Source organism: Prunus dulcis, chromosome 2 (assembly GCF_902201215.1).
Source record: "Prunus dulcis chromosome 2, ALMONDv2, whole genome shotgun sequence".
NCBI classification, from domain to species: domain Eukaryota; kingdom Viridiplantae; phylum Streptophyta; class Magnoliopsida; order Rosales; family Rosaceae; genus Prunus; species Prunus dulcis.
In genome coordinates, this window is record NC_047651.1 from 20744788 (window position 1) to 20772449 (window position 27662).

Genomic DNA, 27662 nt, shown 5'->3' on the forward strand with positions numbered 1-27662 from the left:
TGAAATTCCTGTTCACACTATGTGAAGCCTTCTGACTTTTGCCAGTCATCCAATTATCCCCAACCCAAATCATAAATGTATAAATATATGACCCCTCCAGTTTACTTTCCTCATAAAATCTTTTGCTAGAAACAGAGTCCTCTGTCTTCTGCTTTCCTCCTCTGTTTTTTGCTCTGCTTCTAAACAGAACTTCTGTCCTCGGCTTGTAAACCAGACCTTTTGTTTAGCTTCAATTACCCCCACACAGTACAAACCATGGAAGCTGAACAAAGCCCAAAGAAGCCTCAGAAGCCAGAGACAAGGATTCCACCACCTAGAGGTCAAGTTAAAGCCAAGATTTTTAGAGAGTTGGGGTCCAAAGTAAAGGCTGCAGCAGAATCAGTGGTAACTGGGCTGGGAGGGTGCTGTGGAAGCTGAGGCTACATGTTTGAGGGGCATTCAGATACTTGACCCTGATGAAGTTATGTTTTTGACTTTTTTTCCTTCCTATGCAGATACAGAGTTGAAACCAAACGGATTATTTGGGTCATGGGCATGGCATTTTAGTTGAAATGGGAAATTGCTTAGTTAGGATATTTCTATATTTATATGCAAGTTTCAGGCCATTATATAGCAATGGCAGTATGGATTTTGCAAATTCTGCTTCTGGGTTTGGTTCTCTTATTTATCTGTTATGCTTAGTTAGCTTCCATTTCTTCCAAGTTTAGGAAGCTGGGGGCATGTGCATGAACAGATGAGTCACAAAGCAGAAATTGTAGCTCGTGGGTTCTTGTTTTTTATTTGATGGGATTCATGGAGGAAATTAAAATTAATAGATATGTTCTTCATTTTTAGTTGAAAAAGAAATGAAAAGACAGCAGCAGCAGCAGCACCATCAAGTATCAATGCTTAAAATACATGAGTGTAGAAGAACCTGATTCTCTTCCAAACTCAAACCTGTATTGTTAACTGTGTTGTTGTTGGCCTCTGGCCCAAGTCATCTTCGAATTAAAAGTTCCCAATTTGATTTGTTCAGTGTAACAGCTGTGCATGTTTCCTTTCCTTTGGTTTTATTAACTTTAAATACTGTCTAATTTGATTACTTAATTGATATTTGATACTAGAGAGAGAGAGAGAGAGAGAGAGAGAGAGAGAGAGAGTTGCTAATAAAACAACATTATCTGTCAGATATGCATTTGGTGTTTAGTTAAAGCAATTAACCTCGTATAGTAATGCTAAACATACATTTATTTATTTTAATATTTGTATTTGGTTTTATTTTTATTTTTTATAATAGGAATATTTGTATTTGGTTGAACATGTCTGTTTGTCTGTTCTTCTCATGCATTCACACTACGTGGAGCTTATGTGAGACATTTGGCTTACATGCTTTGCTTGTCAGGCCAACTCTTCTTCTTCATCTTCAGTGACTAAATAATAATATATACACAAACCCTTCAATACTATATCCACACACACCCTACAAGCCAGAAAAAGAAAAATGGAAGACAGAAGTAGATATAAGCCGATGCACAAAGAAGCAGCCACCCTTCCACCAAGGAGAGGCAAAATTAAAGCTAAAATATATGGGGACATCAAAGAGACTGTCATCAATCTGATAGGAATGGCAAATCAAAGTGATAATGGGGGACAAAGCTCATCCGCTTCAGCAAATCAGCCAGATGATCAGAACAAAAGGGCTTGAAAAGCAAAGCCTTTGTGTTAATTGCATGTTTATTTGCTCTGTGCTCATTTAGTTGGTGATTAAAATTTTGCTTCGAGGTCTCAGATTTGCACCCATGGCATCAGTCGTGTGTGAGAGAAAACCCTCTCCCGGTTTAGACTAGTACTAAAAATAAGTTTGCTCTCTGAATAGTCATGTTTCTTACTTGTTTGATGACACCAAATTATTCTACTTTTGGATGGTGCCTGATGTGGACCTAAGAATTTAAAAATTACCCGATTTTTTTTTTTCTTCAAGATTCATGTTTCATTCATTAGTTGTCTGCTGCACCAGAAAGGTCCAGAACCAATTTTTCAAATACCAGTCACAATCTGATTCTGTCACACCAGAATCCGGTTCTTCAGATTAAAATTATATATTTTGCCATGGACTTAATATAATAGTTTCTAGTTGATCTCTTTTATGCTTTTGTTTTTCTTGAGGTTTTTCTTGGCCATGGCAAAATCACTCTTGCACGTGCATTTCTTGTTCTTGTCAATTCTCATCCCAATATATATATATATATATATATATATATATATATTGACTGAAATAGAGGTGATGGAATCTATGTGTGGATCCAACACCAATCCCACCCTCTCTCTTCTTCCCCAGTTAATTCCTTTATATTCAGCATTCAGGCAATTTTATATATGTTGTTCACAACTGCATGTGCATGAGTGATAAAGACTTTTTTGACAAAATTGCCCAACTAATAATTGCTTCCTCCACCAAATACACATAAAGTGCACACTTCCAGTTCAGCTCCCTGCAGCTTCTCTTCTTCTTCTTCTTCTTCTTCTTCTTTTCCTAAAAAATCAGCTGAGAAATGGAAAACAAAAGCACCAAGCCAGAGAAGAAAGGAAAAGAATCAAAATCCATGGCCAATATCCCACCAAAAAGAGGTCAGATCAAAGCTAGAATATTTGAGGAACTGGTAGAGACTCTGAGCAACATAGCAGGAGGAGCAGGAGCAAAGTGTGTTACCAATTTTGGGGAAAACGCAGGTTCATCAAGTGGCTACTCTTTTGATGAGAAACACTAGCAGACTAGCAGTATTTGGGAGAGGGAAGGAGAGGCCTTCAGTACTGGCCAATTTGCCTTTAGCTATGAGGATGAGACTGATGATGAGAGAAAAGGGTAGGGTTTTTCTTTGTTTTCTTATTTTTTTATTTTCTTTCAAGTTCGAGGGTTTGATGCAAGCATGAAATCCAATTTGTTTCTGCAAATTAGCGAATTCCATTTGCCACAAAAGATTATGATAAACCTATTAAAAAATTTAAATTAAAAATAGAAATTTTTTACGAACAGGATCAAGAATTATTATTAATTCGACACAAGAAAGGGTTGTTAAAAAATAATCGCAGAAATCCAAACATTTATCTATTTAATCATGAGGCGGCCGCTACTCCTCCAGGAATAAACATTGAATGCTAAGATTACGCATTGAATTTCTAGAGTAAATAGCAAAATTATAGATAGGGAATTATACTAGCGACCTATCTAATTTTATTGTATAAATTTTCAGGATCGAATTTTTAGTATTCTCTTATTTATTACCAGTGTCTACTATTTAGGCAGAATACCGTCACCCATTGTTACTAAGAAACTGAAAGAAACCTCATACCTGTCTGGCTGATAAGTTGAATCAAAGGTGCATTTCTCCAATGCTTTTTTTTTACCATCAATACTGAGCATTTGTACTGATGAACGTCAGTTTCATTTATTTACCACATCAAGAAAGATTATGATCTTGATATAATTAACCAACTTCTTTGCTTGGACTCCAAAGCTTTCATGTTCTTACCAGAGCAACAAGTTATAATCAGACAATCAGTGGTCCTCAAAAGTGGGGCTGCAGGCAGTCCTGTCAGTCAAGCCAAATGCGTTGAACCTGCATATTTGGTTTGACACGTCAAGGGGCTCAAATTTGACACGTGTCGTTAGAGTAATTAATATATTAATTTGTTCAACTAAATCAGGAAAAATTCATCACAGTCTAGAAAGAAACTTGCAGAAAAGTATATGAAAGTGGGAAAAAAAAATCATTGAATCCACCAACGAAATCATGTTCATCCATCATGGACAAATCCAAACTGATATCTTATTAGATTGGCCATTTCCTAAGGGATTTTGGACCACTAGGAATCTTATCTACGCATTTGAAAGTGAAAGAACACTCATTGTTTAACTTTAACAGGATAGGTAACAGAGCTATGGAACTGCAAAGTTAGGTCGACAGACCACCATTGTCTCTCGTTGGGGTGTTAACTTCTAATGGTTTGCCTTGTCCACCTCATGTAGCATCTGCTGTTTAGCTTTAATTCCCATTAGTAGCTCGTTTGCTGGATAGGGACTGTTGCTCTAGGCTCCGGTGGAACCTAGCTATGTCTGACCCTGCTTTTGTTAGTTGTTTTCTTGTGCTCTGTTGGCTCATCGTGGCTTTAGCCTTTTGTTTGTATCTCTATTCCCTGTTTTGGGGGTCTTTTGAATACAACATGAATTTTCAGACCCCAAAAAAAAAAAAAAAAAAAAAACTTTAACAGGAAGTCTGCCTCATCAAAATTCATTCTTTTGACTTTTATTTGTCATCTTACATCACAGGCTAATTTCATCAATACGTCACAGAATTAATAGATACAAATGTTGTCCAAAAAGATTGATCTTTTGGTGATCAATAAGGCATTGAATTCGTTGGATGAGCATGAAATGTGACTACATTTCATGATTGATTAATTTCTACTGATTCAATCCACCTTTCCAACTGTAACTCTTCCCCCTTGATTTGCGTTCCTTCCAATATTCTGAGGGTGCAAAGGTTATGCTTTAATTTCTCTCAGTTGCCTAGACAGCAACTCACCAGTAGTCTCCTGTTCCCTCTATTAAAAAAATTCAAACAATGAAACTGGCAATTTGTTATTATGACACGTTTCTAGAATTATGTTGACTTAGGGTTTAGAGAGAACATATATCTGAAGTCGATGTGGGATTTGGTAAAAATGGAAAAGCTGGGTGTTCCCACCTCACATCAAAATTCAAATGCAGAATATATGGTCCTAGTTTGGAGAAGACAAAAAAAGAAAGATAAAATGGGTAGTGAAACATTTTACGGACCCATATATATATATATATATATATACAAAATAGAATGTTTGGATTAGTGAAATACAATATGAAGTGAGGTCCTATAAAAGTGTCCTTCAAATAAGCTTATTCAAAGAATCCCTAATAAAAACTTACTCTATATATATATATATATATATATATGTGTATATGTACGCGCATTTTGGATTCCTTTGGTGAAGGCATCATCATTAATCAATATTTGGAGCCTTTTAATATATGCTGTGATTGATCATTGTGAAGGGGCCCACATGCGAAACTTGTGTTGGTCTCCAATCCACAACTTCTTACTTATAGAGACTAAGGTTAAAGTGCCCGACAGCTTTCCTTGAAGCCCAAGGCACAAATTTTTTGTCTATGTATGTCATAGGAGAGTCAACTTCGGCATTGTAAATGCGGGTATTGAAAATGGTCTTAATAAAACAAAAGCGTAGACCAAGACTATTATTGGCTTGAATACAAGGAGCTAGATTCATCAAACCAAGCGGGAAAAAAAGAAGGTTTATTCAATCACGTTTATTTACTTGCAATAATTCAATCAGATTCTGATTTATACACCTTTTCTTCCCATTCATTGCCCATCGGTGTCAATGGAGATTGATGTCCCCAACCCCAACCTAGATTTGTCAAAGGATTAAAGAGCTAATCGTACTCTTTATTTGACAGAAAACGTAGAGGTGGTCAAATTTCCAACATGGAAAATGAGGAAGAATCTCTATAAATGTAATTTTGAAGAGATGTGACACAGAGCTCACCAGCATTGAATGCAGTTTTCTTCACCAACGAAACTGAATTCCTTTCAAACTTCTTTTTCTGGAAGCTTGGATCTTTGTCACTTGTAGCGAGACTCCCAAGGGCTGATGATACAAAGTCAAAAAATTGAATGGAAACTGCTAAACCCAATTCCACTTCAGAGGTCCACTCACTCAGATGTCTGCAGCAGATGAGTCGGCCATTATTGTTGTTGGCATGATTCTCTGAAAGTTCTGTTATCTATGTTACAGTTCAGTGATTTTTATTTCATCTTTTAGTTAACCGATTCTTATCATCATTTGATGTTTCTTCCTACATACAAAAAAATAGGAATGTGCCATTCATCTTATAGGAAAGGTAGGGACACCAAATGTTAATTGAACAACAGCAATCTGAATCAAAATTTGGATTTTTTTTCCTTGCATAAAACATTAAGCCACATCCAAAGAACCAAGAATTTAGCATTAAAAATACAAATAATAAACATTCCCAGGACAAATAATACATTATTTCCTCTCACATTTCTGGTTATAGTCTCTTTCAGTCCCTCGCTAGCAATAAACTCACTTATCCCCCTCTTCAAGATGCCTCTATACCTGGTTCCCTTATCTGAATGGATGTTCTTGACAAACTTGCTTCAAGTTCATTTAACTCATCCAAATCCAACTCATCATCATCATCGTCATCGTCATCGTCATCATCGATGGGGACTTCTTCGGAACCAGCCACACTAGTCGAGGCGCTTGGTCCTGCTGCTGCTGAGTTGTCTTTGACCTGAAATGAAGCAGAGACAAACTGAGATAACAAAATAAATGGAAATTGTTAAGACAATTACTAAATGTCCAAGTAAACGGGAACCATCCGACTTCATTTGAACTAGGTAGTGTCTTAAGAATTCAAGAAAGCACGGCAACCATCGATGATATTTATAGCTCCTGGATTCAAAATAGTTGTTCCTTGGTAATGATAAATGCGGTACTACATAGTTACACTACTTGTGTACCAAAACCAGAATTATCTATGCGAAGATTTTGGTTCTTGTGTCACTGGTTAATATTAAAAGAAAAAGTATGAAACAGTTCCTGTTGCAGCAACTGAGTCATAATATCTCAATCATTTGCAACCACGACAGATATAATAATTAATTTATAAAATCATGGACAGCAAAGGCTTGTTTTTTTTTCTTTCTTTATAGTCTCATTTAATAAAGAAAGAGCTTCAAGAGATGGCACATTCCCTGAGCAAACTCCTATAGTGCCAGTAGAGTTTTCAGTCTAAAGGCAAGTTGCAACAGGAACTTTATAGTGACAGGGTCACAATCATGGAGAACACTCAACGCCATGTTTCATCAAACCCTATTTTGGCAGAGACCGCCTCACATTGTTATTGAAAGCTATATAGCGTTTTCACATCAATACCAAACTTCAATCTCATGTTTTCTTCATTTCTCTTGGAATATGAGAAAAGTTGTAGTAAGATTATGATCATATTTTGAAGAAAATGGTTATTTTATCCAAATGTCCCGTAAATTTCCTCCTATAGACTATCTACAAGTCAAATGGGGAGCACTCCCTGTTGCTGAGGATTCATGCAACAAGGAATAGACAGAACCACAAAGAGCTAAGAAAAACATGATATACGCCCTAAAAGGATCAGGATGCATGGATCTGTAATCAAAACTTGATAGTCTCAGCAGAAAAACCTTGAAACAATGATCTACTATAAACAAAATAAACAAAGAGACGACATAACCACATAAAAAACATAACGAGATAAGAATAAGGAATTGAAAAGCAAAACACATTGAGACATCTACGGCAGAATCTTATCTCATTGCATCAATCACATCATTTTGTATCATCTAAGTCATTGACGAACTCAAAAGAATGTTCAATCCTCCCTTGAACTTAGCTATCATGGCCGCATAAAAAGAATAACGAGATAAGAATAAGGAATTGAAAAGCAAATCACATTTAGACATCCACGGCAGAATCTTATCTCATTGCATCAATCACATCATTTTGGTATCATCTAAGTCATTGACGAATTCAAAAGAATGTTCAATCCTCCCTTTTACTTAGCTATCACGGCATTATCATTATAACTGTGGCCATTCTGTGCCGCATGCAATGGCCATCCAGCATTAAAGCTCGACCAGCATATAAGTAATAATACAATACCAAACTTCTATTACATAACAATGAACAGTTATCTTTATCAAGATACTGAAATAGTTCAATTCTTTTTCTTTTTCCCTTATTAAAAAAACTGAGGTGATGCCCATAGCTGAGAATAACTTCTAGACAATCAAGCCCAAACAAAAGTAATGACAGATAGCCCAAATGACCAGAAAAAGAGCGTTTTTGGACACTTATTTTGATAAGCCAATAATTTTCTTTGACAGCATAGAAGCGTGAGATCTTAAGATACAGAAAACTTTCATAATACCCAAAAAAAAAAAAAAAAACAAACAAACTCAAAGATAAGAAATAATATTCACATAAATCAGCAGTTATGCAGACTCCACCACCTTTTTTTCCCTCCCTTCTAAGTGATGAGATGTTGGAAGTTAAAAGTTAGCTAAAACGTTACCAAAAGAATATACAGAAACATATTAAAGCTTTGTTGACTTCGAAAGTGACATGTACCGCTCCATCATAAATAAATCACGTGTAATACAAAATGAAAATATTACCTTCTCTTCAGCAGCCTCAGGTTCTTGTCTCTGGTATTTTTCATAAGCTTCAGCATCATCCACAAACACGCTAGCATCCGCAAGAAACAACTCACGACCACTGAAATACAGAAAAAATTGAGTCAATAACATAAAACAAAAAAACTACATACAAAATGCAAACCATGGAAGGAACAAAACCTCATGCGGTCATTCTTAGCCCTCTCTGCTCGTTGTACAGCCAGGCCAGCCTCTTTCTCTTCTGTCTTTTTCTTCCTCCATTGCATGAACAAATCAGTGGTCATTGGAGTACAGGTTGTAACTTTTGCACGCTGCAGTAATCAGCAGATGCGCATTAAAAATACAAAACAGAGGAAATAAAGCTTAAAAAATACTTAAGGATGCAATGCATATATTTGCAAATGTACAAAAAGTTTCCATCACAACAGGGAAGGACAAAATGAAAATGCAAAGTTAACAAAATCAATATGATCATCACCTGATTTTCGATCTCATCCTCAATGGCAATTTTTTCAGACTCTTCGTCAAGAAGTGACTTCATCTGAGACTTCAAAATATAGCCAGGAGGAAGAGCATGTCTGTAATGGCACTCTTTTCCACCATTTGGACAAGCCCAAAACCAACCATACTGCTTCTTTTCCACTGCTTCCAAGAAGTGTTTGCAAACCTGTACATATTAAAGGCCAACTGATTCATAACAAGATATACTGCTACATTATCAAATTGCCCAACCATAACTTAAAAAAGCATTGTACTGTTTAACTATCACTATTTTAAATTTTTGAATGTTTACTCATCTAGAGGAGAAAAATAATTTATCCCTCCAGTATTCAATAACCCCACCAAAAGTTAATTCACTAGCATTGCCTACAATAGAGATCCAATCTATAATCCCAAAAGTTTCAAGCAACATCGGAGATTCTTTACAAGCATATTTCTTACTTAAACATTCAACAAAGCAACCAGCCAAACAGAACTTTTACATTAGGCTAGCATTAGAGATACCAGATCACATTTTTCTAACAGAAGCTTAAACCCACCACAACTGAAAAGAGTAAAAGCATACATCCACTCCAACTCGTTAAGACATAAATCCATCACCTAAATTCACTACATGTACTTGCATAAAGTTGAGCATTTTAACATGCCCCATTGCCAATGACTTGTTCTTCAAAAACATAAATCAGTTATCAGATTGTGACATCAACTATTTAAATTGTAACATAACCCATATGATCAATGATTGCAAAGCTGACCTACACCACCTAAAAGTACTAGTTTCAAAAGAAGATCAACGTCCCATGCAACTAAACCTTTGCCTCCTTTTTTTTTTCTCTCTCTCTTTTTCCACTCATGAAACATAATTGATGTAATGGCTAACGTGCCCTGAAAGGCCTCCATATTCCATCCTAAGTAACCAGAAACATTTGAAGGGTGGGTAGGTAGGGAAAGAAGTAGGGATAGAAAGACATAGGTCTAACTGGAGGGGTTGAGAGAGAGAGAGAGAGCAACGCAATCAAATGCAAATATCTTAACACTGAAATTGACATACAATCTCGGTGGGCTTATTCTGGTTATACTCATTCTTCTTTGACTCCACAACCTTCTCCAACGTCTCTTGATCCCAATCCTCCATTGTTTCTGAAAATATAATCCACACGGAATAAGCAAAACACATGCCTATATATTAGCATGAAAACAGTAAATAAGACATGTGAATCCTCTCACCATCATCGCGCTTATCACTGTAAATATCAATCTTTTCACCCTTCCTCTGAACATTCAAATCATGGGAAAACTTGCACTTAAATCCCTTAGTACATTGCCCAACCTTGAAAAACTCGCACAATATAGACTTGGGATCAACACCTATTCAAATTCCCAATTTGGTTACAAACATACCATAACCAATCCGCTATTGAACACAATATAATCAACTATCAACAAACACGACTAAGAAACATGTCAGAGTTGGGGTACATACTACATACCAGCTGGCACTTTTGGCTGACTAACAGCAACCTTGAACAAATCATTAAGCTCCTTCTCTTTGGCTTTCTCTTCCTCCTTCTTTTTCTGCAAAACCCATTAAAAAAATGATAAAACCCAATTTCACAAAACTACATCCAAACGTTATTTTCTAATAAGAATCATCAATTTTCATTATTTTAGCTAATTCTAGTCTAACCAAATACAACCCAATAGGGGAAAAATAACAAACATATGAGAGGATCCGAATAAGAAACAGTGAGAAGCGGACCTTGGCTTTGGTTGGGTCTACTTTGGGCTGGACTGACTGCTTGAGATTCTGTACGTACTTCTGGACATTCTTACTCTTGTTCTTGTTCTTCAGACCAAAGGTCTTGTCCTCCACGACCTTCTGCTTCTTTGCCAAGTCGGCCTTCGATGCCTTTGGCGGCATGGCTACTTCGAATTCAACAAACGAACAAAAATAGAAAAAGAAAAGGGAAAGCTAGAGCAATCTGTGGTTTCCGGAATTAATAAAGTTACCAACTTCCGGTGCAGATTTGCTTAATTTTGAATCAGAGATGGCGATTAGGGTTTTCGAGAGCCCTCTCTGTGCACCTTTTGAGAAGGATGAACGAATGGCGTACAGTGACCAGGGCAGGACTAGTGTGTTGCTCTGCTGGCCTAAAATTCCGATTTTGCCCTTACTTTCTGGCTGCTACTATTAATAGTGTTTGAGTTTTGTCGAGTTTAGATTCATGTTGGGGTACAAGTCAATTCCCAACTCAACAAAATTTCTATTATGTTAATTGAAATATTTGCCAAATTAAAAATTTATAATAATTTATATTTCTAAGATAAAATTTTCAAAATTTTTTTTTTCTGTCAAAATGGTATTCTCACTTTTTATATGTTTACTTGACGCATATATTAATGACAAACTATTAGATAATTACATCGTACAAATACATATAACATGATTTGACAATCTAACAATTGATAACTGCCAACTCATCTTTGTTGTTCATAGTTGATTTCATTTGCTGATTTATGGCTAAATAATAGTCCACTATTGTTTTTCTTTTTCAATAACAAAGTAAATAATTAATTATAATTTGAATAATTATAGGGTATAACGGATTTATAATTCAAATGATTAAGAACATTTACAAATGCATTCAAGGTCTTAGGTTTGATTTCTCCTTCTGACTTCAACTATAGGGTATAACGGATATACATATGCATTTACATAATTATAGGGTATAACGGATTTGTAGCTCAAGTTGTAATATACTTTTTTTTGGACGAAAGTTGTAATATACTAATATCGCTTGTATTTTAAAATTAAAATACAAGGGTATAATTGTCACTTTGACAAATGCTCCTTTAGGTTTACCACGTGGCGCGCTAACTTGGGTAAGGTTCACAATTGCATACGACGCGGCGTAACGCGCCGTATGAGACAGTTACCGTTAAACTGTAGCCACGAGCACGAAGCTCAGAGAGCAAAGCTGAACCAGAAGAGAGACAGAGAGAACGCGATGACGCCGATGAGGATGACATACCGTACGGTCTTCAAGGTTTATCAGAGCAAAAATAGAGCGCCATATTTGTTTCAATCGCGTTCATACTCTCAGTCGCAGTTTCAATCTAGGCTCGAACCCGAACGGTTATATCCAATTCTCTGTTTGGCTCCCGAGAAACGGTGGGAAAATTATAGAAATAGCTAAAAGATGACGTTTGGTTGCACTGTAGGCCTTCGTTTGGAATTGCGTTTGACATTGACGGGGTTATTCTCCGTGGCCGTGTTCCCGTTGGAGGGTCTCCGCGAGCTTTAAGGAAGTTGTACGGAACATCAGGTACTAAGAACTCCATGTTTTCTCTCTCTAAATTAATAAATTTCATTTATTTTTCAGCAAAATGAAAAAGAAAAAGAAAAATAGAAATTGGTTTTTGTTTCTTATTTTCTGGGCAAGTAAACTGATTCATTTGGCTCAAGTTTATGTATTGTGTTATTGAGGATGATGGTTTTTCATTGACATGGTTTACTTTTTCGCTCATAGTATCTCTAGCTTAATGAAAATTCTGCTTCTTTGTAGGTACTTTGAAGGCTCCTTTTCTGTTTTTGACCAATGGTAAGTCATCTGAGCGTTTTCACATTGGAAACATTCAATATGTTTTGGTTAGAACTTCATTCGAATTTCATTTAGTTCAACAATGGATATTTGTTCATAATTTTGACTTAAGTCTATAATCTTTGAGATATTCTTACTTGTGTGTCTGAGTGTCTTACCAGTATATTTATACTTAGCCCATGTCACGTGGATTGTTCCTTTGTAGTCTCTGTTCCAAAGAGTTAGATACAAAGTGGAAGAATAAACTTTCTAATAGCTACTGTGCGGTTGAAATAGGAGGTGGCATACCGGAATCAAGACGAGCCGCTGAATTAACTGAACTTTTGGGAGTTAACATCTTGCCTTCTCAGGTAATATTCTAAACATTTTAATTATGTATTATGAGCTTAAAGATGATGTTCTTTTGTTTCTAATTTTTGGTGAATTTTATTTGACTGATGGAACCTTTGGAATAGCTCTCTTTTCTTTTTTTATCGTGATGCAGGTTGTACAGGGTCACACACCTTTCAAAAGTTTGTTGAGAAGGTATATGTCAGTTTGACATGAATCTTTTGCTACATTGATGTGTAATTTTGATGTATCATATTCTCCCCTGACTTTGTTTATAGTTCAGTGTGTAAACAATGTATTAACCTATTTTAATTATCTTATGGCGATTTTATCCGTTTTACTCACAGATATAAGAATGAACTCATTATTGCTCTTGGAAAAGGGGAACCGGCTCTTGTAATGTCTGATTATGGTTTCAAGTAAATTTTTAACCTAAAGTCTAGCTTGTTCTTGATTGTGGAGTCGTCTGAGTTTGAATTTGATACCTCCTGTTGCTAGATTTTGTGAAAGTAACAAATAGCCAAATTTATTTGTGGTGGCAGAAAAGTTCTCTCATTAGATGAGTATGCATCCTACTTCAAGAATATTGATCCTGTATCTCAATATAAGCTGTGGAGAACTAAGCAGGCATTGGATTGCAGCCACCCCAAGGAGTCTGTGCCAAGATATGATGTTTATTCTGACAGGGTTAGTGCAGCTTTTGTTGTCAGCGACCCTGTAGATTGGGGCAGGGACATTCAGGTATCTTTTTCATTTTACTATTTAGAATGCAGTATTTGGAAATCAGAGCATCTAAGAATTTGAAATTGTAGCTTCCCTTGGCCTAGCGGGCTCAAATCCCACATAAATTGCCAACTTTGGTATGTGTATGAAGTAGAAAATAAAGTTTTGGGAACTGCAACTTTACCATCATGTTATTGCAGAAGACCGCGGTCATTTGTGTCCTTACCAAAGCTGTGAGCTGATTCATGAATTGAATTAGGTTCTCTGTGACATTCTAAGATCTGGAGGGTTTCCTGGACAAGAGAACGGGCATCAACCACCTCTATATTTTGCCGCAGATGATCTTGAGTATCAGGTTGGTAACTATGATTCTATAAAGATGTGGGCTGAAAAACTGAATCCTGAATTTGGAGATATAAAGAAACAAGCCACGATTTGTTTGTTTGCTTGAGTGACCTGTTTGCTGAAACCCGTTGAATCTTGTACTATGCCCATGAACATCTTCGATGCATTGGGTTCTATATGGATGATATGCCCCAATCCCTGACATTTAGAAGAGTAGGATTCATTTTTTCTCTCTTCCCTTTATTCATCATCAACTTTCTTTCTTTTTCAACTTTAAGTTTCACATGGTACTGGCATTGTACTGATCAGCCGCCTACTTATAACATACAGGCTGCATTTCCTTCTGAGCGACTCGGAATGGGTGCTTTCAGAATTGCACTTGAAAGCATCTTCAACAGGTGAGATGTGTCATATTCCATTGTGTTCATAATCCTACCTTTGCATGCCAGCACTTCTGATTGAACACTAAGTTATTCTGTCATATGCAGTCCATGCTACCTTAGCATGCCTTCAGTAATATAATTTACTTTTGTCTTTGCTGCAGGATTCACCATGATCCTTTGGAATATGTCTCTTTTGGGAAGCCAAATCCGTTTGTGTTTAAGAACACTGAAGCTATATTGACACAGCTTCAACCATCTCATTGTCATAATGATACAACAAATACTGGAAACTCTCAGTCGCATGCTTTCAAAACCCTTTACATGATTGGTGACAACCCTTCAGTTGATGTCAAAGGTGCTCAACAGGTCTGTCTTTCTCCTTACGGTGAAATTTTTTTACTATTAAATGCTTTGAAGTTTGAATTTATTTTGACAAGCATTGCACCTGGTTCTCAGGCTGGACATCCTTGGTTTTCTATTTTGACGAGGACAGGTGTTTTTAAGGGGAAAGATAATCATGCAGAGTTTCCAGCAGATCTGGTACGTTGGATATACATCATCAGAATATTTAGGCGGTGCCGGAGATAGTTTGTCACTTGCAAGTGTGAAAAATGCGTAATAACTTATAATTTCAATTTGATTGCATTTGCGTTAAACTTTTTGCATACCCTTTTGTTCCTACTGTAGGTTGTGGATACCGTAGAAGAGGCAGTGGACTACATTCTGAAGAGAGAAGGAACTCCTTAGCTCAGAAAAAAGAAAGAAAAGAAAATTTACTTGAGAGTGATTATGTATATACTGGGTTTCGCTTGTATGGTTGACAGAAAATTGGATCAAGCAGCTCTTATAATTGAATGCAACCTCATATTCAGTTTCATGGCCTTTTCTTTTTAGCTGATTTCATGGCTAAAAATTGATCCTGTGCTAATCCTAGGTTACGCGCTGATTTCGGTACTGATGGAGATTTTGATCACGAGAGCCACTATCCTTACAATTGCCATAGGACAAGTACAAAGCAGTGGTTTTCGTGCAAGCAAGTTCACCACAATCTGCTTGCGTAAGCTCAGACAAAATAATGTTTACCTTCTCAGTGCCTTTGTTCCACTATGGAGGTTGGTATGGAAAGTTGCCCATTTTTTTCCCATACTCTTTTTCTGTCTATTAAAATGACATAGCCATAGTCTGAAATATCGATAATATCGAGGAAATATCGAGGATATTTCGGTTTTTTCGAATCACGGATATTTCGGAACATATCCATGTACATATCGTATAAATATCGACAATATCGACGATAATATCGGAAAATATCGATGTCGATAATTTCGCTCACATTTCAGCAATATTTTGTCAAAATTTCGGTGTAATATCGCTAAAATATCGAAAATATCGATGTGAAGGAAAAAAAAAGTTTTTTTTTAAAAAAAAGGGAAAAAGGGGAGAAAAAAACACAAAGTGGATATGAACCCCTCCCATTTTACTCCTCTAACACCTTAAACACCATATCACTTATGTTTTTGTGATAATATGCTAAAATATTTATATTTATATGGGTGGTATGTTAACAATTACATGCAAAACTATTTTGGGGATTTATCATTTGATGACTACTCTTCACAATACATTTATTCTACACATAGAGATGATGAAGATAGTGAAAATTTTGAACCTCGTAGGAACTCTATGTGGTACTAAGTCACTCATGTATCTTACCATGCAATGTATAAAGTGTAAAATATTATAGTAAATCATTATATATAAATGATTACGGTGTATTTAATCTTTTTTCATTAATTATTACATATTTTTTACACTCATAGTGTTTGCCCGCTTGCTGTATAATCAACTTAAAATTAGTTAAATCCATCATGCAATGCATTTCCTTCTAATTTTTTGTGATAAACCCATAGATAATTGACTAAATAAACATTCTCCAAAGTTTCAATGAAAATTTCCAAGTTTTTCTTACAATTTCCGTGGTTTTTATTCAATTTTTATCGATATCGATAATATCCCGATATTTCCATCGAAATTTCCATATTTTTGGACTACCAATATTTCCGATATCATCGATATTTTAGACCTTGGACATAGCCTTTTCATCCATTTTCTTTCGTGTACACAATAATAGATGACGTTCTTCCACCCAAAAAATATATTTTTTTTTTTAAAAAAAGAGAGAGGATATGTTACTCTGTATGTTTACTTCAATTGAATGAAGGAATCATGAATCGGGAAAGTTGAGAATATGAGAGAAGTAATCGGAACTCACATAACCCATGTTTTAGTAAACACATTGAAAAGTACGCAATCAGAATACTTCCAGCACAATTTAATTTATCTCCAAACTACATGTCATGCCATCTACGAAGCTCTTCCAGTAAGTCGAAATGATTAATGGAGTTTTTGTTTGTTTGTGTGGGGTGTTGTTGTATATCCTCCACAGATGTCAGCAATATCAACAATACTTGAGATAGAAAAGCATTACTTTTTTATTTACGAGATCATTCAAATGAGCACAGCATCAACAAAGATGCACGTGTTCAACAACAATCAAGGCTTAGCCTACATATCTCAGAGATTAGCATAGCCAACGACAGGCATCATCAAGAGGGATTAGCTTCTGAAATTCAATTCACATGTGATTTACATTCTCAAACTCCATCCTCCTAGATGTGTTTGCTAAGAATTGTCTCAATAACACCTTGAGCTATAGGGTGATAAGTGTCACGCGCCTCTGCAAACACCCTTTTGGCCAAAATCTTCTCTTCTTCCTTTCCAGTGCCGCCTTCTACAAGAGCAGAGTAGAGTGGGACAAGGTACTTCTTCCTTCCAACTGCCTTCAAAGTTTTCTCCACCTCAACATAGTGTTCTTTGCACTTGGAAGCAATGGCCAGTAGGAGGAATGCCACCTTCACCTCGTAATCTTTTGACTCAGACAGCCTGAAGCGTGAATTCAACTCCAAAATCTGCAAATCCAAACACATATGTTATGATAAGACAACATAAAAGTGGGATAGATTTAACAAGTGCATTGACAACTGAAGCTGAAACAGAAATGAGTTAAAATGAAACACTTGAGGAAAAATACAAGGCTATTTCACTCCTAGAATCTGACTCAACAAGGTATGAGCTCCTAAGACTATTTCAAATCTAAAAGAATATGTTTCCACATGCAAACCAAGTTATAAGAGATATGCCTATCCCCAACTTCTAACCATGTAAAAAATTGCAACATCATCAAATTCCAATTTTGAACTCAAATTCATCCTTGAAACAGTCCAATGAAAAAGACAAGATTGCATATGAAGAAATAGAATAAGATTTTCTGGTCAGTAATGGAAGAACCACTGTGTTATAAAATAAGTGCATCTGGCTTTGGCCCTTCACAAGCACTCAATTCTATGCCCAAAATTCAATTCCAGCAGATGTGGTCAGCATCAGAAGTGCACCCCATACAGAAATAACTGCTTATATATTTATTGAAAAACCACAGAAGTATTAACTTATATGAAAAGCATAGGTTTACTACTAAATATGAATTAGACGTTGAAGCAAAAGTTACTTATACAAACTAAGAAATAAAGTAATTACAAAAAGTGATTTGAAGGCAGATATAAAATCCAAGTCATAGCACCTGGTAATAGAAAATCACTTGAAGAGAAGAAACTCAACAGTAGTACAGTACCTGTGAAGCTTCAATAGATTTGGGCAGGTTCTCCAAGTAGAGCTCCCACTCCTGCCCTTGCCAATCAGCAACTTCATCCTCCCTTGGCATCCTACCAAGCTTAAATTCATTTGCCATTGACACAATCTTTGAATATATACTGGAAACTGGTTCATAGGCATCCGGAGGGATACCAGTACCCTCAGTCCATAATATTAAGTCAACCTCTTTCTCTATTCCAGGTAGGTTTGCTTTCAGAAAATCGAGAAATGTATCGGTATCAATTGACTGGAACTTGAAGGTGGCAATATATTTCTTGAGAAATTCATCAAATGCAGGCCTTCCAACCTTAACATTCCAAAGTAAACGTGTGACAATCAAATCCTCTTTATAGCACAACATCATGAGGCAAAGAAGTTAGAGCATATAATCAACCTACCTGGCGTTCAATGCGCCATAGAAACTGGAAACCTTTTTCATATGGAACTTCAGAATACACATCATCTGGGTCAACTCCTTCCTGGTTGGTTTTCAGCTTTGTGACCTCCAAGTTATCCTTGAACCTCTCCATTTCCTTATTCAAACCCCGCCAACCAATTCCAATGTTTAATGCAGCTCTGTCCTCGCCTTGCACAGCCTCAACAATTCTCCTCTCAGCATATGTCGTGAAACCCTGTAACAATATATAAGGATTAACGCGCTAACCTCACTTCAAGGAACAGCATGCACATTGCAAATCTCAAACATAATCAACCATACCCACAATTAAGCCTACCATATATTCTTTAAATTCTCCTAGCCCAGATATTATACAAATACCCTAGTGTGTTATGCTTCTAGAAGCTGGACTATATTTAAAATTCAACAAGACAAATGCTAAAAATTAACCAAAAATGAACAACATCTATCAAGAAATTTAACAAGTCTATATTTAAAGTTCAAATGAAGAAAACGAGTATCATAAAGGCAAAAACAAACAATATCTATAAATCTTGTCAATATAAAAGATCAAAACCAACCATGAACCAAAAATCTGAATAAAACCAACCCACTTGAATATGAGATAAAAAAAGATAATGTGATAGTACCTCATTCAACCAAAAATGTTCATTAGTCTTGTTGGTGATCAAGTTCCCAGTCCAGCTATGCGCCAGCTCGTGCGCCACCACCTGCGCGCCGCTCGAGTCGCCTTTGAGCACCGTCGGCGTCAAGAACGTCATTCTTGGATTCTCCATACCACCGTACGGAAAGCTCGGCGGAAGCACCAAGAGATCGAACCTTTCCCACTCATACGGCCCAAACAAGGACTCCCCTTGCCTGATCATGTCCTCGGTGCTCGCGAACTCAGTCGCCGCCGATTCCAGCACCGCCGGAACCGCCTCCGAGTAAACCCTAGTTCTCGGTCCCCCCTCCCGAAATCCTAGCTCGCCGACGGCGAAGGCGAACAGGTACGGCGGGATTGGTTGCTCCATCACGAACTCCTCGACGACTCTCCCCTCGGCGCACCACAGTGCGTCAGCGGAGACCAGCGCGGCTCCCTCGCCGGCGATCGGGTCACGGCGGTCCACGTGGCGAGCGGACATGACGGCGGAGAGCTGGCGTGGGACGTTAAGCTTTGCCGCGTAGCGCACACGCGCCGCCGGAGTGTCCTGGCATGGGAAGACGGAGCGCGCGTGGATGGCCTGGCATTGTGTGTAGACAAACGGCAGCGTTTTGTTGAAGGTCTGGGGAGGAGAGAGCCACTGGAGGGCGGAGGAGGAAGGGGAAGTGGAGTAGACGATGAGAAAAGAGGAGTGGTTGGAGAGGGAGACGGTGAGGTGGCAGCCTTTGATTGGGTCAGGAGAGGAAAGGGAGAAAGGGAGGGGAGCAGAGGATTGGGGGTCGAGGACGGAGTGGACGGTGAGTGCACGCGCGTCGAGGGAGAGTGGGCCAGAGTGTGGGGCCGGGAGGGTGAGGAGGGCGGAGGCGTGTATGGTGGAGGAGGGGAAGTCGAAGAAGAGAGAGAGTGAGATGTGGGTGGCGAGTGGGTGAGTCGACTCGGTAAACGAGTGAGGGTCGATTGGCGCCATTGATTTTTAGGGCTAACTGGTGAGTGAGCTCGGAGGAGAAGGAGGAGGAGAGAGTGCAAGCAGTGAAGCGAAGACGTAGATCTCTCGGAAATGAATGAGAATGAATATAAAGAGAGAGAGAGAGAGAGAGAGAGAGAGAACGATATTCGTTGCAATAACTACTTTCTTTTTCTTTTTCTTTTCTTTCTGGGTTTTGCTTTTTAAACTTTGGAGGGAGAAACAGAAGGTCTCATTATTTTATTTTTAGTCAAAATTTGAAACTTTTCTTGCACAAAAGCATAAATTCTGCTTCTCTCCCAAGCTGAGTTGAGTTGTAGAAGTTTGTGAATGGTTATTTTATTTTATTTTATTTTATATTTAAATAAAGGACATCTCTTTTTCATAAATCTCCATTTCTTTAAGAAATTGAGTATATTCTTGTGGTTCCTTATGCATGGTTACAAGATTGTTGGATTGTATGGGGGGCATTGGAAAATGTAGTGAGTCCTCCACCTATGAGGCTTGAATTACACTTGAAAAGATTATGAAAGTTATATAGACTTCGGGTAGTCCACCTAAAATTATAAAAAAATCATAACAACAACTCTCCATTTAGATGACACCTTCGAGTAGGGAAGTTAGGTGATGGCTAATAAGAGATGACTCTATCATAACCCACGCCCATTCCCTAACTTCCCCACTTTAGGTGGCTCATATAACCCGAATGTGAGTAAATGGGTTGCACCATATCATATAATAATAGACTTAACCAAATCACAAAACGTTCAATCGATTTTGATTCACTGCAAAGTTGAATTCCAATAGATAATTGCAAAAGATCTAAATTGATATCAAATCTCAAGCTCTTATCGAGCAATCAAAATCTTATAAACAACTCTCCCAATAAGGCGACTTAAATCTGCACGTACTCCATTATTATGTATGGGGGTTAGTAAATCAAATTACTTTCTCGTCTTCACATCCTTAGGATTCATGGCACTTCATATTAATCAACTACAACACCAGACAAACCGGATAATAACATTATTATTTTTAGTGTTTGTGCCAATTAAGATTTCTATAACTAATTTGACATTTTCACGTGATAAGAGAGATAGACATACATATATAAAAAGCTGGTCATAAACTCATGGGCTAGAAAATATCATTTAAAGGCCCAAAACAAAGTTCACAGTGTCAGCCCAGATGATATTTACCGGCTAACCGCACGTCTACACCCTCCAGTGGAGCCCACATTCATCCAATTACCCATTATTACACCCACTGTTCTCAATTCGCCAAATTTCCTTTCCTTTTCTCTGCAGAAGCAAAGCATCGAAGAAAGCTGCGAAATTCAAAACTTTGAGAAAGAGAGGGCGGGTGAGCTCTCTATCCCAATCACATCCTCTCACTCTGAAAACCCTAAATCCTGAAGAACTTAAAAGATGGATGACTACACGAGGGAGATGATGGACCTCAAGACTCTGGTCACTCGCACCCTTGAGAAGAAGGGCGTTCTGGCCAAGATCCGGGTACAAATTCCCCCTTTTACCCCTCCATATTTTCCCCATTTCCATGCTTTATCATTTGGATCTCCTCAATATGCATTCACAGCTGATTTGAACCCAAAATGAGGTTTTTTTCTCTGGTTAATCCTTGAAATGTTGCTTGAGTTTAGTTGACTTTTAGGGTTTTCTAATTTCATGTTTGTACCTTTGTTTTGCTTAAGTGGAATTTGAAGCTTCGAGTTTTTGAACGCGATCCCCCATTGTGCAAAATTAGGGGCTGATTGATAATTCTGGATATTTTAGTATTAGTTTGATGTACATGATCGAACTTATTGTTCTTGAGAAATGATTTTTCTGGGTCGTTGGCTGATTTTACTGTTGCGGTAGGCTGAGTTGAGAGCAAGTGTGTTTGAGGCAATTGAAGAGGAGGACAAGGTCATCGAGAAAGAAGAAGGCTTGCCTCCGGCATTGCTTGGTAGCTGCAACGATCGTGCTAAACAGCTCCATGCTTCCCCTTCAGGTTCTTACTTATCCCTTGCTCCTCCTTGTTCAAGTAAAGTAATTTCATCTTGGCTTCTGCTCTTAAGCTGAATTTCACTTTCACATGCTCATTGTAGGAAGGTTGCTTACAGCACTAGTATGCGAATACTTAGACTGGGCGCAACTAAACCATACGCTAAAAGTGTATCAGCCTGAGTGTAATTTGGTAATCAAGTATTTTAGTGCAGAAAGTGTCTTGAGCGTCTTGTGTTGTTCATCTTATGCTAATGATTGTTGCTTTTGCTTTTGTTGAATCGCAGCAAAAGGATTCTTGGAAAGCTGAGTTGAAGGACTTTAGTAGCAAGAATGGATATGATCTTAACCGAAATGGGGATAGTGGTCCTTTGCTTTTGGACGTGCTTGAAGGATTTTTGAAATTTGAGGTTTGATATTTTTTGAGTTAAAGCACATAATTTTCAAGTTAAAATGAGAATTTGCAATAGGACTGTAGTCTGACATGGCAATAATTTCTTTGGTTCAAGATACATTTACCTGATTGTTATGTTTTATCACGAAACCGAGGCTGCTAATTGATTTGTATTAATTCTTCTGGACACAGTATAGATTAGTTCACATGATTGCATGACATAGTCTCTCCTATACCTATGGGCATTTTTTCCCCTTTGTTATAGATCTCTTGATCAGTCATAGGATGGGATTAGTATACAATTTTGAGGTTCTACTAACCAGGGTAAAAAACTTCCTGGCCAAAACACAATGCTGGATTGACAATGAATGAAGCAAAATACAAATTTCTTTAGCTGATCTTTTGTTTGTATTTAATCCTTTAGCAGATTTCTTATCATTAAATCTTGTTACTACAGAATTTATCACAAGCAAGGGGTACTGGAAGGAGGCTAGCTACTTCAGAAACAGAGTCCTTATCCAATTTAGACTCACGCAACATGCGAAGACCTTCTTCATCATCTGTTGCTGGAGGGCTGCCTCCACTAGGAAGGTGCTGAGCCTACATTACTGCTTCAGTATTTTGTATTTACTTTGTCTCGTTTTCCCTTTCTCTGAAACTCTTAATTGATATTAGTTTGTTGGTGTGCTTATTATAGGCCTGGTGCGTCTTCCCAGTCATCTGGTGAGTGACAAAGCAATTTCTTATGCCCTGTCCTTTATCTGCTTGCATTTGTTTCTGTTTAACTGATACATTCTAGCATTCAGATCGAAGAGGTGGGTCGTCCATGTCTAGCTACAGGAAAGATGACTACAATTGGAGATATGATAGTGATGAAAGTCCAGAGGATGTCATTCGAGCTTCAAGTGCCATGGAAAACCTTCAATTGGATAGAAAAGCTCGCAATCTAACCACATCGTGGCGGTATGTTCTGAGCCCCTTTATGTTTTATTCACTTTACTTGGAAAAGCTTTCCTTTCAAAGAAAACTGCAGCGATGCAAAATGCTAGAGAGAGATGGATTTTCTATGAGGTTAAAAATCAAAGTAAGGCTATTTACAAGAAGTCTCTTTCATAGGTGCTTTTATTAAAAGAGAAGTATATATGGCTACATTTTCCTTGTGACATGTCGATCCCACTTTTGTCATTTCAAAACTATGTATAACATTTTGAAACCTTGTGATAAAGGTTCATTTGAAGTCATAATCTAGCAGAGATTGTAGTTCCTGTTCATTGTTTTCTTACCCCTGTCTACTTGATCTGGCTGCAGGCATGCAGGCGATGGAATTAGTGAGGATGAGGGCAGGTCTGATCAGATGTAGGCCGAACAACGACAACCTTTGTATAACTGCACGTGTATTTGATTTGTATTTTATATGTTTAATCCTTCAATCATAGTGATGTTATGTAAGATTATTACTGTATTCCGATTTGATCTAGTGCTTTGTTCGAGTGTTTATTTCGTGATGTAATTTCCTTTTTGACCCTTTTTTGAAATCTATAAATTAGTAACTGCATCTTTGCTTGCAAATTTTCATTCTAATGAAGGGTATGAAATTTCATGGAATTGCCAAATCCAGAGGCCTTTTTCGAGATCTGCAGGAGCCAAACTCCTCAATGACGCAATATGTCACATTTGCGATATCAAACAAGAAAATATGACATGCTCGTCAAATCCAGATGACAAAGAAAAGCAAGTAAATTCCAACAAAAATAAACGGAATAATAAATTAAAGCTGAAAAGAAAAACATTTATGTACTTTTGACATTTGTGGAGAGCACTGGATTTTATTACACGTGTCGGGGCACATTTCTAAGCGCCAAAAACCGCCTGCTTCCCTGGCTTCCGGAGAAATCCAAAAAAGGTAAAAATCAGAATCGAATTTCACACTCCCGTCCTCCTGTCCCCAAACATAAAAACCCCTCTCCCCCCCCCTCTCTCTCTCTCTCTCTCTCTCTCTCTCTCTCTCTGCAGCTCCCAAAAAAAAAAAAAAATTTTGACTTTTGCTTCCTCACATGGCGGTTTTGAACCGCGTTTTAAGATTAAGAGCAGCAAGCTCTTTCTCAGTTCGGAGCTTCCGTTCATCATCCTTTCTAAATTCCGAAACTGACCTCAAGGCGTCTTCCTCTGTCATCGCCCAAAACTCTCTTCCTCTGCAGCGAGACGTTAAGGACAGGAATGTCCAGTGGGTCTTCCTCGGCTGCCCCGGCGTCGGCAAAGGCACCTACGCCTCTCGCCTCTCCACCCTCCTCGGCGTCCCCCACATCGCCACCGGCGATCTCGTTCGCGACGAGCTCTCGTCTTCTGGTCCCTTCGCTCTTCAGGTCCCCCTTCCCTTAGGCCTTAGGGTTTTATCCTTTTTCTTTGATTTTTTTTCTTTTTTCTTTCAGAAAATTTCAATTTGTGAAAAACCCGAACAAAAAAATTGCAGCTTGCAGAGGTTGTGAACCAGGGAAAATTGGTTTCGGATGAGATTATCATAAACTTGTTGTCCAAGCGTCTTGAAGCTAGTGCAGCTAAGGGTGAAACTGGCTTCATTCTTGACGGTTTTCCTCGAACTATTCGTCAGGCGGTAATACCTTTTTTTTTTTTTTTTTTCCCATCAAAATTTTGCTTGAAACATACATTGGATGATCTTGCTTGGGAGATAGCAAATAGGGACAATATGATCATGCAGGTGTAGATGAAAAAATGTATTTGGAATTAAATTTGTAGTTGTATGCACATAAATAATAAACTTATGGTCTTTGAAGGCACACAATTTTATTACTCTACTGCCTCAAAATTCCAGCATAGCAGTACTTCTGTCTTGCTTCTTTTGGTTTCAAAGGTTATTGCTTTATGTTTTTTTCTTTGGTTTAATTTAATGTTTGGGTCAGCAAAATCTGAATTCATCTGTGTTGTCTTTGATAATATGTTTGCTTATGGGAGTCACTTGGTTTTGGGTTATATAGATTCATGAGCAGGCGATGTTCATTGAGCATATTTGTATAAGAAATTTGCATCCCTTCGGGACTTATGTTCATTGAAATTCTGTATGATTATTAGACTCTGAACATCTACCATGTTGTGCAATTTTTCAAAAATCCTGAATTAGTGGGAATTTCCAGGTTTTTATGACCTCCGGAGGACAGTCCAAAATTTGAAATTGATGTTAAAGGATGCTCACTTCACCAAGTAGCTTGAATTTCTTTTCTTTTATAATGGCTCCAGTGGCTACACAAAGAAGAGTAGGCATTGACTTAGTGCCCTTAAATTGGCAACAGAGCTTATTGTGTGATAAAATAGTATATTCTCATGTCCCATTAATTCAGCTTCCCTACCGTTCTCCCTCCCCTCCTCTCAAATATATTTTACCTCTGTGGTTATAACTTGCCTTCTAAGTTTTGTTTGGTTTACAGGAAATTTTAGAGGGCGTAACAGACATTGACTTGGTGGTCAACCTAAAGCTTCGTGAAGAGGCTCTACTTGCAAAGTGCCTTGGAAGAAGGATTTGTAGTGAGTGTGGAGGGAATTACAATGTGGCCTGCATTGACATTAAGGGCGAGGATGGGAAGCCTGGCATGTACATGGCTCCACTTCTTCCCCCTCCACATTGTGCATCAAAGCTTATCACACGATCCGATGACACTGAAGAAGTTGTGAAGGAAAGACTCCGGATATATAATGATAAGGTATTGTTTCAGCATCTTGGGATGCTATTTTCACTCCTTTTTAAGAAGTCAACCAAATAGTTCAGAAGTTTATTTTTAAGTTTGAAATATATTAATAATAATATGACTGAAGCACTGCCGCCCATAATATACTCCCCATTCTTCCTGCTTAGGATTGATGCCTCAGAGACTGTTCTACTTGGCATGCTCTTTGTTACTGTATTAATTCTTGCATTAAAACTATGCTTACTAAAACAATCTTCTCCATGCATGAGAAGATTACTTTGTCATTATTGATCCATTGGAACAGCATCGGATTGCTTTGTCATTATTGATCCATTGGAACAGCATCGGCTAATAGATGGACCTTCTCCTTGTTGTCATGAGTTCACATTTGGACACTGGCCAATCAAGACTTATTTATGTCATTAGTCTTTTTGTAACACAACAGTCTTTAATTTTGGTTCAATTTGTAATTTGTGCGTCACATATCATGTTGTCCTTGCAGAGTCAACCTGTGGAGGGGTTCTACTGCAGTCGAGGAAAATTGTTAGAGTTTGATCTTCCTGGAGGGATTCCTGAATCCTGGCCAAAGCTGCTTCGGGCTTTGAATCTGGAAGACCATGAAGACAAACAGTCTGCAGCCGCATGATTCGTAATTCTGTACCATATACACTTTAGACAAGTTAGTTTTCCATTCGATAAGCCAAATCATTCTTTGCATGTCCTGGAAGTAGATGCATATAATTTAAAGTTGAAAGGGAAAAACTTCTATGTGCAATAAAAAACAGGAGCTGCCCCCCATTTATCTATAATTATATAGCATCCTATTGGGGTTTCAGAGTTATGTAAAATGGGTATTTATATTGTATTGTTAGTTATGTTGTTTGTTTGGAAAAATGGTTAGATTATAATGATTATTTTTGTGGGCATTAAAGTTTCATTGCACAACAAGCTTGCCATTATTTTTATGAAATGTACAGATTCACCTGTCTTTCACATCTAATATATCATCATCCCTCCATCATTTTCCAGTTTCAACTGTCTTTTCAATCCTCAAATTTGGACGGAAATGTCTCTGTGCACATGTTTACCACATGCTTGGCTCGTCATCTTCCCCTACAAATCCCAATCTCCCTAATAGAAATTATGAGTTATATGTTATGTAGGCAATCAAGATTTGCGGAGTGTGAGTGTGCAGTTAGATGCTCGTGCTTTTTACCAAACCGCCTGGCTTTACTTTTCCGACACATGGCACTTATGCGTTGGGCGTCTTTTTTTAATATATAAAAAGTATAGCCATCCGGCTCTACTTTTGTCGGGACAAGTGTTTTTCCTTTTTTTAAATTTTAAAAACATATAATTAGTTTCTTTGCTTTTGTTTTTTGGCCTACTTCTTTAATTCAATACATGTAATTGAGTAACATCTTAGCCTTTTTGAATTACTTTAATTAGTAATTATTAATTAGTATGAAAACATTTATAGAAAAAGTCCACAAAATAATTAATTTCTATTTTACTAAGTCTTTGGTGAAATCGTTTGGGTGTCCTAAATGAATTTCTCCATCGCCCAAGAGCCCTATCCGTTACTATTAGTCCATTACTCGAGCATCTATTGTCCCTTTCTCATATTTTACTTTTCTAGAGTTATTACCCGTATAAAGATTCTAGCGCATTCGCGTT

At 37.6% G+C, this 27662-nt stretch overlaps 5 protein-coding genes across 10 annotated transcripts; 3 read left to right on the top strand and 2 right to left on the bottom strand.

The window, feature by feature from the left end:
* Positions 1–5971: 5971 nt before the first annotated feature.
* Positions 5972–10918, bottom strand: LOC117619750 (zinc finger CCCH domain-containing protein 11-like). Its single transcript, XM_034349776.1, has 8 exons — positions 10534–10918; positions 10265–10349; positions 10002–10142; positions 9826–9914; positions 8752–8940; positions 8454–8584; positions 8274–8373; positions 5972–6352 (listed from the first exon to the last, which is right to left on the bottom strand). The coding sequence occupies exons 1-8, from the start codon at positions 10693–10695 to the stop codon at positions 6158–6160; spliced, it is 1092 nt and encodes a 363-aa protein (XP_034205667.1). The 5' UTR covers positions 10696–10918; the 3' UTR covers positions 5972–6157.
* Positions 10919–11707: 789 nt separating this feature from the next.
* On the top strand, positions 11708–15022 carry LOC117620347 (uncharacterized protein YKR070W-like). 6 transcript variants are annotated; one of them, XM_034350514.1, is made up of 12 exons: positions 11708–11910; positions 11997–12100; positions 12341–12376; positions 12653–12726; positions 12861–12901; positions 13054–13125; positions 13249–13447; positions 13689–13784; positions 14105–14172; positions 14319–14523; positions 14614–14697; positions 14845–15022. In XM_034350514.1, exons 1-12 carry the CDS (start codon positions 11783–11785, stop codon positions 14902–14904), a joined length of 1167 nt encoding a protein of 388 aa, XP_034206405.1. In that variant the 5' UTR covers positions 11708–11782; the 3' UTR covers positions 14905–15022. The 6 variants fall into 6 exon arrangements, with proteins under 6 accessions (XP_034206405.1, XP_034206408.1, XP_034206407.1 ...); XM_034350517.1 differs by having other exon boundaries at positions 14607–14697; positions 14845–14921; XM_034350516.1 differs by having other exon boundaries at positions 14651–14697; positions 14845–14919.
* A 1606-nt stretch (positions 15023–16628) lies between these two features.
* Positions 16629–20025, bottom strand: LOC117619455 (leucine aminopeptidase). The gene is made up of 4 exons (XM_034349418.1): positions 18913–20025; positions 18264–18497; positions 17846–18172; positions 16629–17126 (listed from the first exon to the last, which is right to left on the bottom strand). Exons 1-4 carry the CDS (start codon positions 19891–19893, stop codon positions 16827–16829), a joined length of 1842 nt encoding a protein of 613 aa, XP_034205309.1. The 5' UTR covers positions 19894–20025; the 3' UTR covers positions 16629–16826.
* Positions 20026–21140: 1115 nt separating this feature from the next.
* LOC117620257 (protein TONNEAU 1a-like) lies at positions 21141–23856 on the top strand. Its single transcript, XM_034350405.1, has 8 exons — positions 21141–21404; positions 21768–21900; positions 21998–22086; positions 22181–22303; positions 22745–22878; positions 22985–23010; positions 23094–23250; positions 23596–23856. The coding sequence occupies exons 1-8, from the start codon at positions 21318–21320 to the stop codon at positions 23645–23647; spliced, it is 801 nt and encodes a 266-aa protein (XP_034206296.1). The 5' UTR covers positions 21141–21317; the 3' UTR covers positions 23648–23856.
* A 416-nt stretch (positions 23857–24272) lies between these two features.
* Positions 24273–26911, top strand: LOC117617038 (probable adenylate kinase 1, chloroplastic). The gene is made up of 4 exons (XM_034346278.1): positions 24273–24650; positions 24758–24898; positions 25728–26000; positions 26488–26911. Exons 1-4 carry the CDS (start codon positions 24342–24344, stop codon positions 26629–26631), a joined length of 867 nt encoding a protein of 288 aa, XP_034202169.1. The 5' UTR covers positions 24273–24341; the 3' UTR covers positions 26632–26911.
* Positions 26912–27662: the final 751 nt, after the last annotated feature.

Coding starts and splice junctions, on each gene's coding strand:
- LOC117619750 (XM_034349776.1), bottom strand. CDS start 10,695: ATGCCGCCAAAGGCATCGAAGGCCGACTTGGCAAAGAAGCAGAAGGTC. Junction 10,143..10,264: donor TCAGCCAAAAGTGCCAGCTG/GTATGTAGTATG, acceptor GAATTTGAATAG/GTGTTGATCCCAAGTCTATA. Junction 9,915..10,001: donor CAGTGATAAGCGCGATGATG/GTGAGAGGATTC, acceptor TTATATTTTCAG/AAACAATGGAGGATTGGGAT.
- LOC117620347 (XM_034350514.1), top strand. CDS start 11,783: ATGACGCCGATGAGGATGACATACCGTACGGTCTTCAAGGTTTATCAG. Junction 14,524..14,613: donor ATGTCAAAGGTGCTCAACAG/GTCTGTCTTTCT, acceptor CCTGGTTCTCAG/GCTGGACATCCTTGGTTTTC. Junction 14,698..14,844: donor CAGAGTTTCCAGCAGATCTG/GTACGTTGGATA, acceptor TTCCTACTGTAG/GTTGTGGATACCGTAGAAGA.
- LOC117619455 (XM_034349418.1), bottom strand. CDS start 19,893: ATGGCGCCAATCGACCCTCACTCGTTTACCGAGTCGACTCACCCACTC. Junction 18,173..18,263: donor TATGGCGCATTGAACGCCAG/GTAGGTTGATTA, acceptor TGGAATGTTAAG/GTTGGAAGGCCTGCATTTGA. Junction 17,127..17,845: donor AATCTATTGAAGCTTCACAG/GTACTGTACTAC, acceptor TTGGATTTGCAG/ATTTTGGAGTTGAATTCACG.
- LOC117620257 (XM_034350405.1), top strand. CDS start 21,318: ATGGATGACTACACGAGGGAGATGATGGACCTCAAGACTCTGGTCACT. Junction 21,405..21,767: donor GCGTTCTGGCCAAGATCCGG/GTACAAATTCCC, acceptor CTGTTGCGGTAG/GCTGAGTTGAGAGCAAGTGT. Junction 22,304..22,744: donor AAGGATTTTTGAAATTTGAG/GTTTGATATTTT, acceptor TTGTTACTACAG/AATTTATCACAAGCAAGGGG.
- LOC117617038 (XM_034346278.1), top strand. CDS start 24,342: ATGGCGGTTTTGAACCGCGTTTTAAGATTAAGAGCAGCAAGCTCTTTC. Junction 24,651..24,757: donor CTGGTCCCTTCGCTCTTCAG/GTCCCCCTTCCC, acceptor AAAAAATTGCAG/CTTGCAGAGGTTGTGAACCA. Junction 24,899..25,727: donor CTCGAACTATTCGTCAGGCG/GTAATACCTTTT, acceptor TTTGGTTTACAG/GAAATTTTAGAGGGCGTAAC.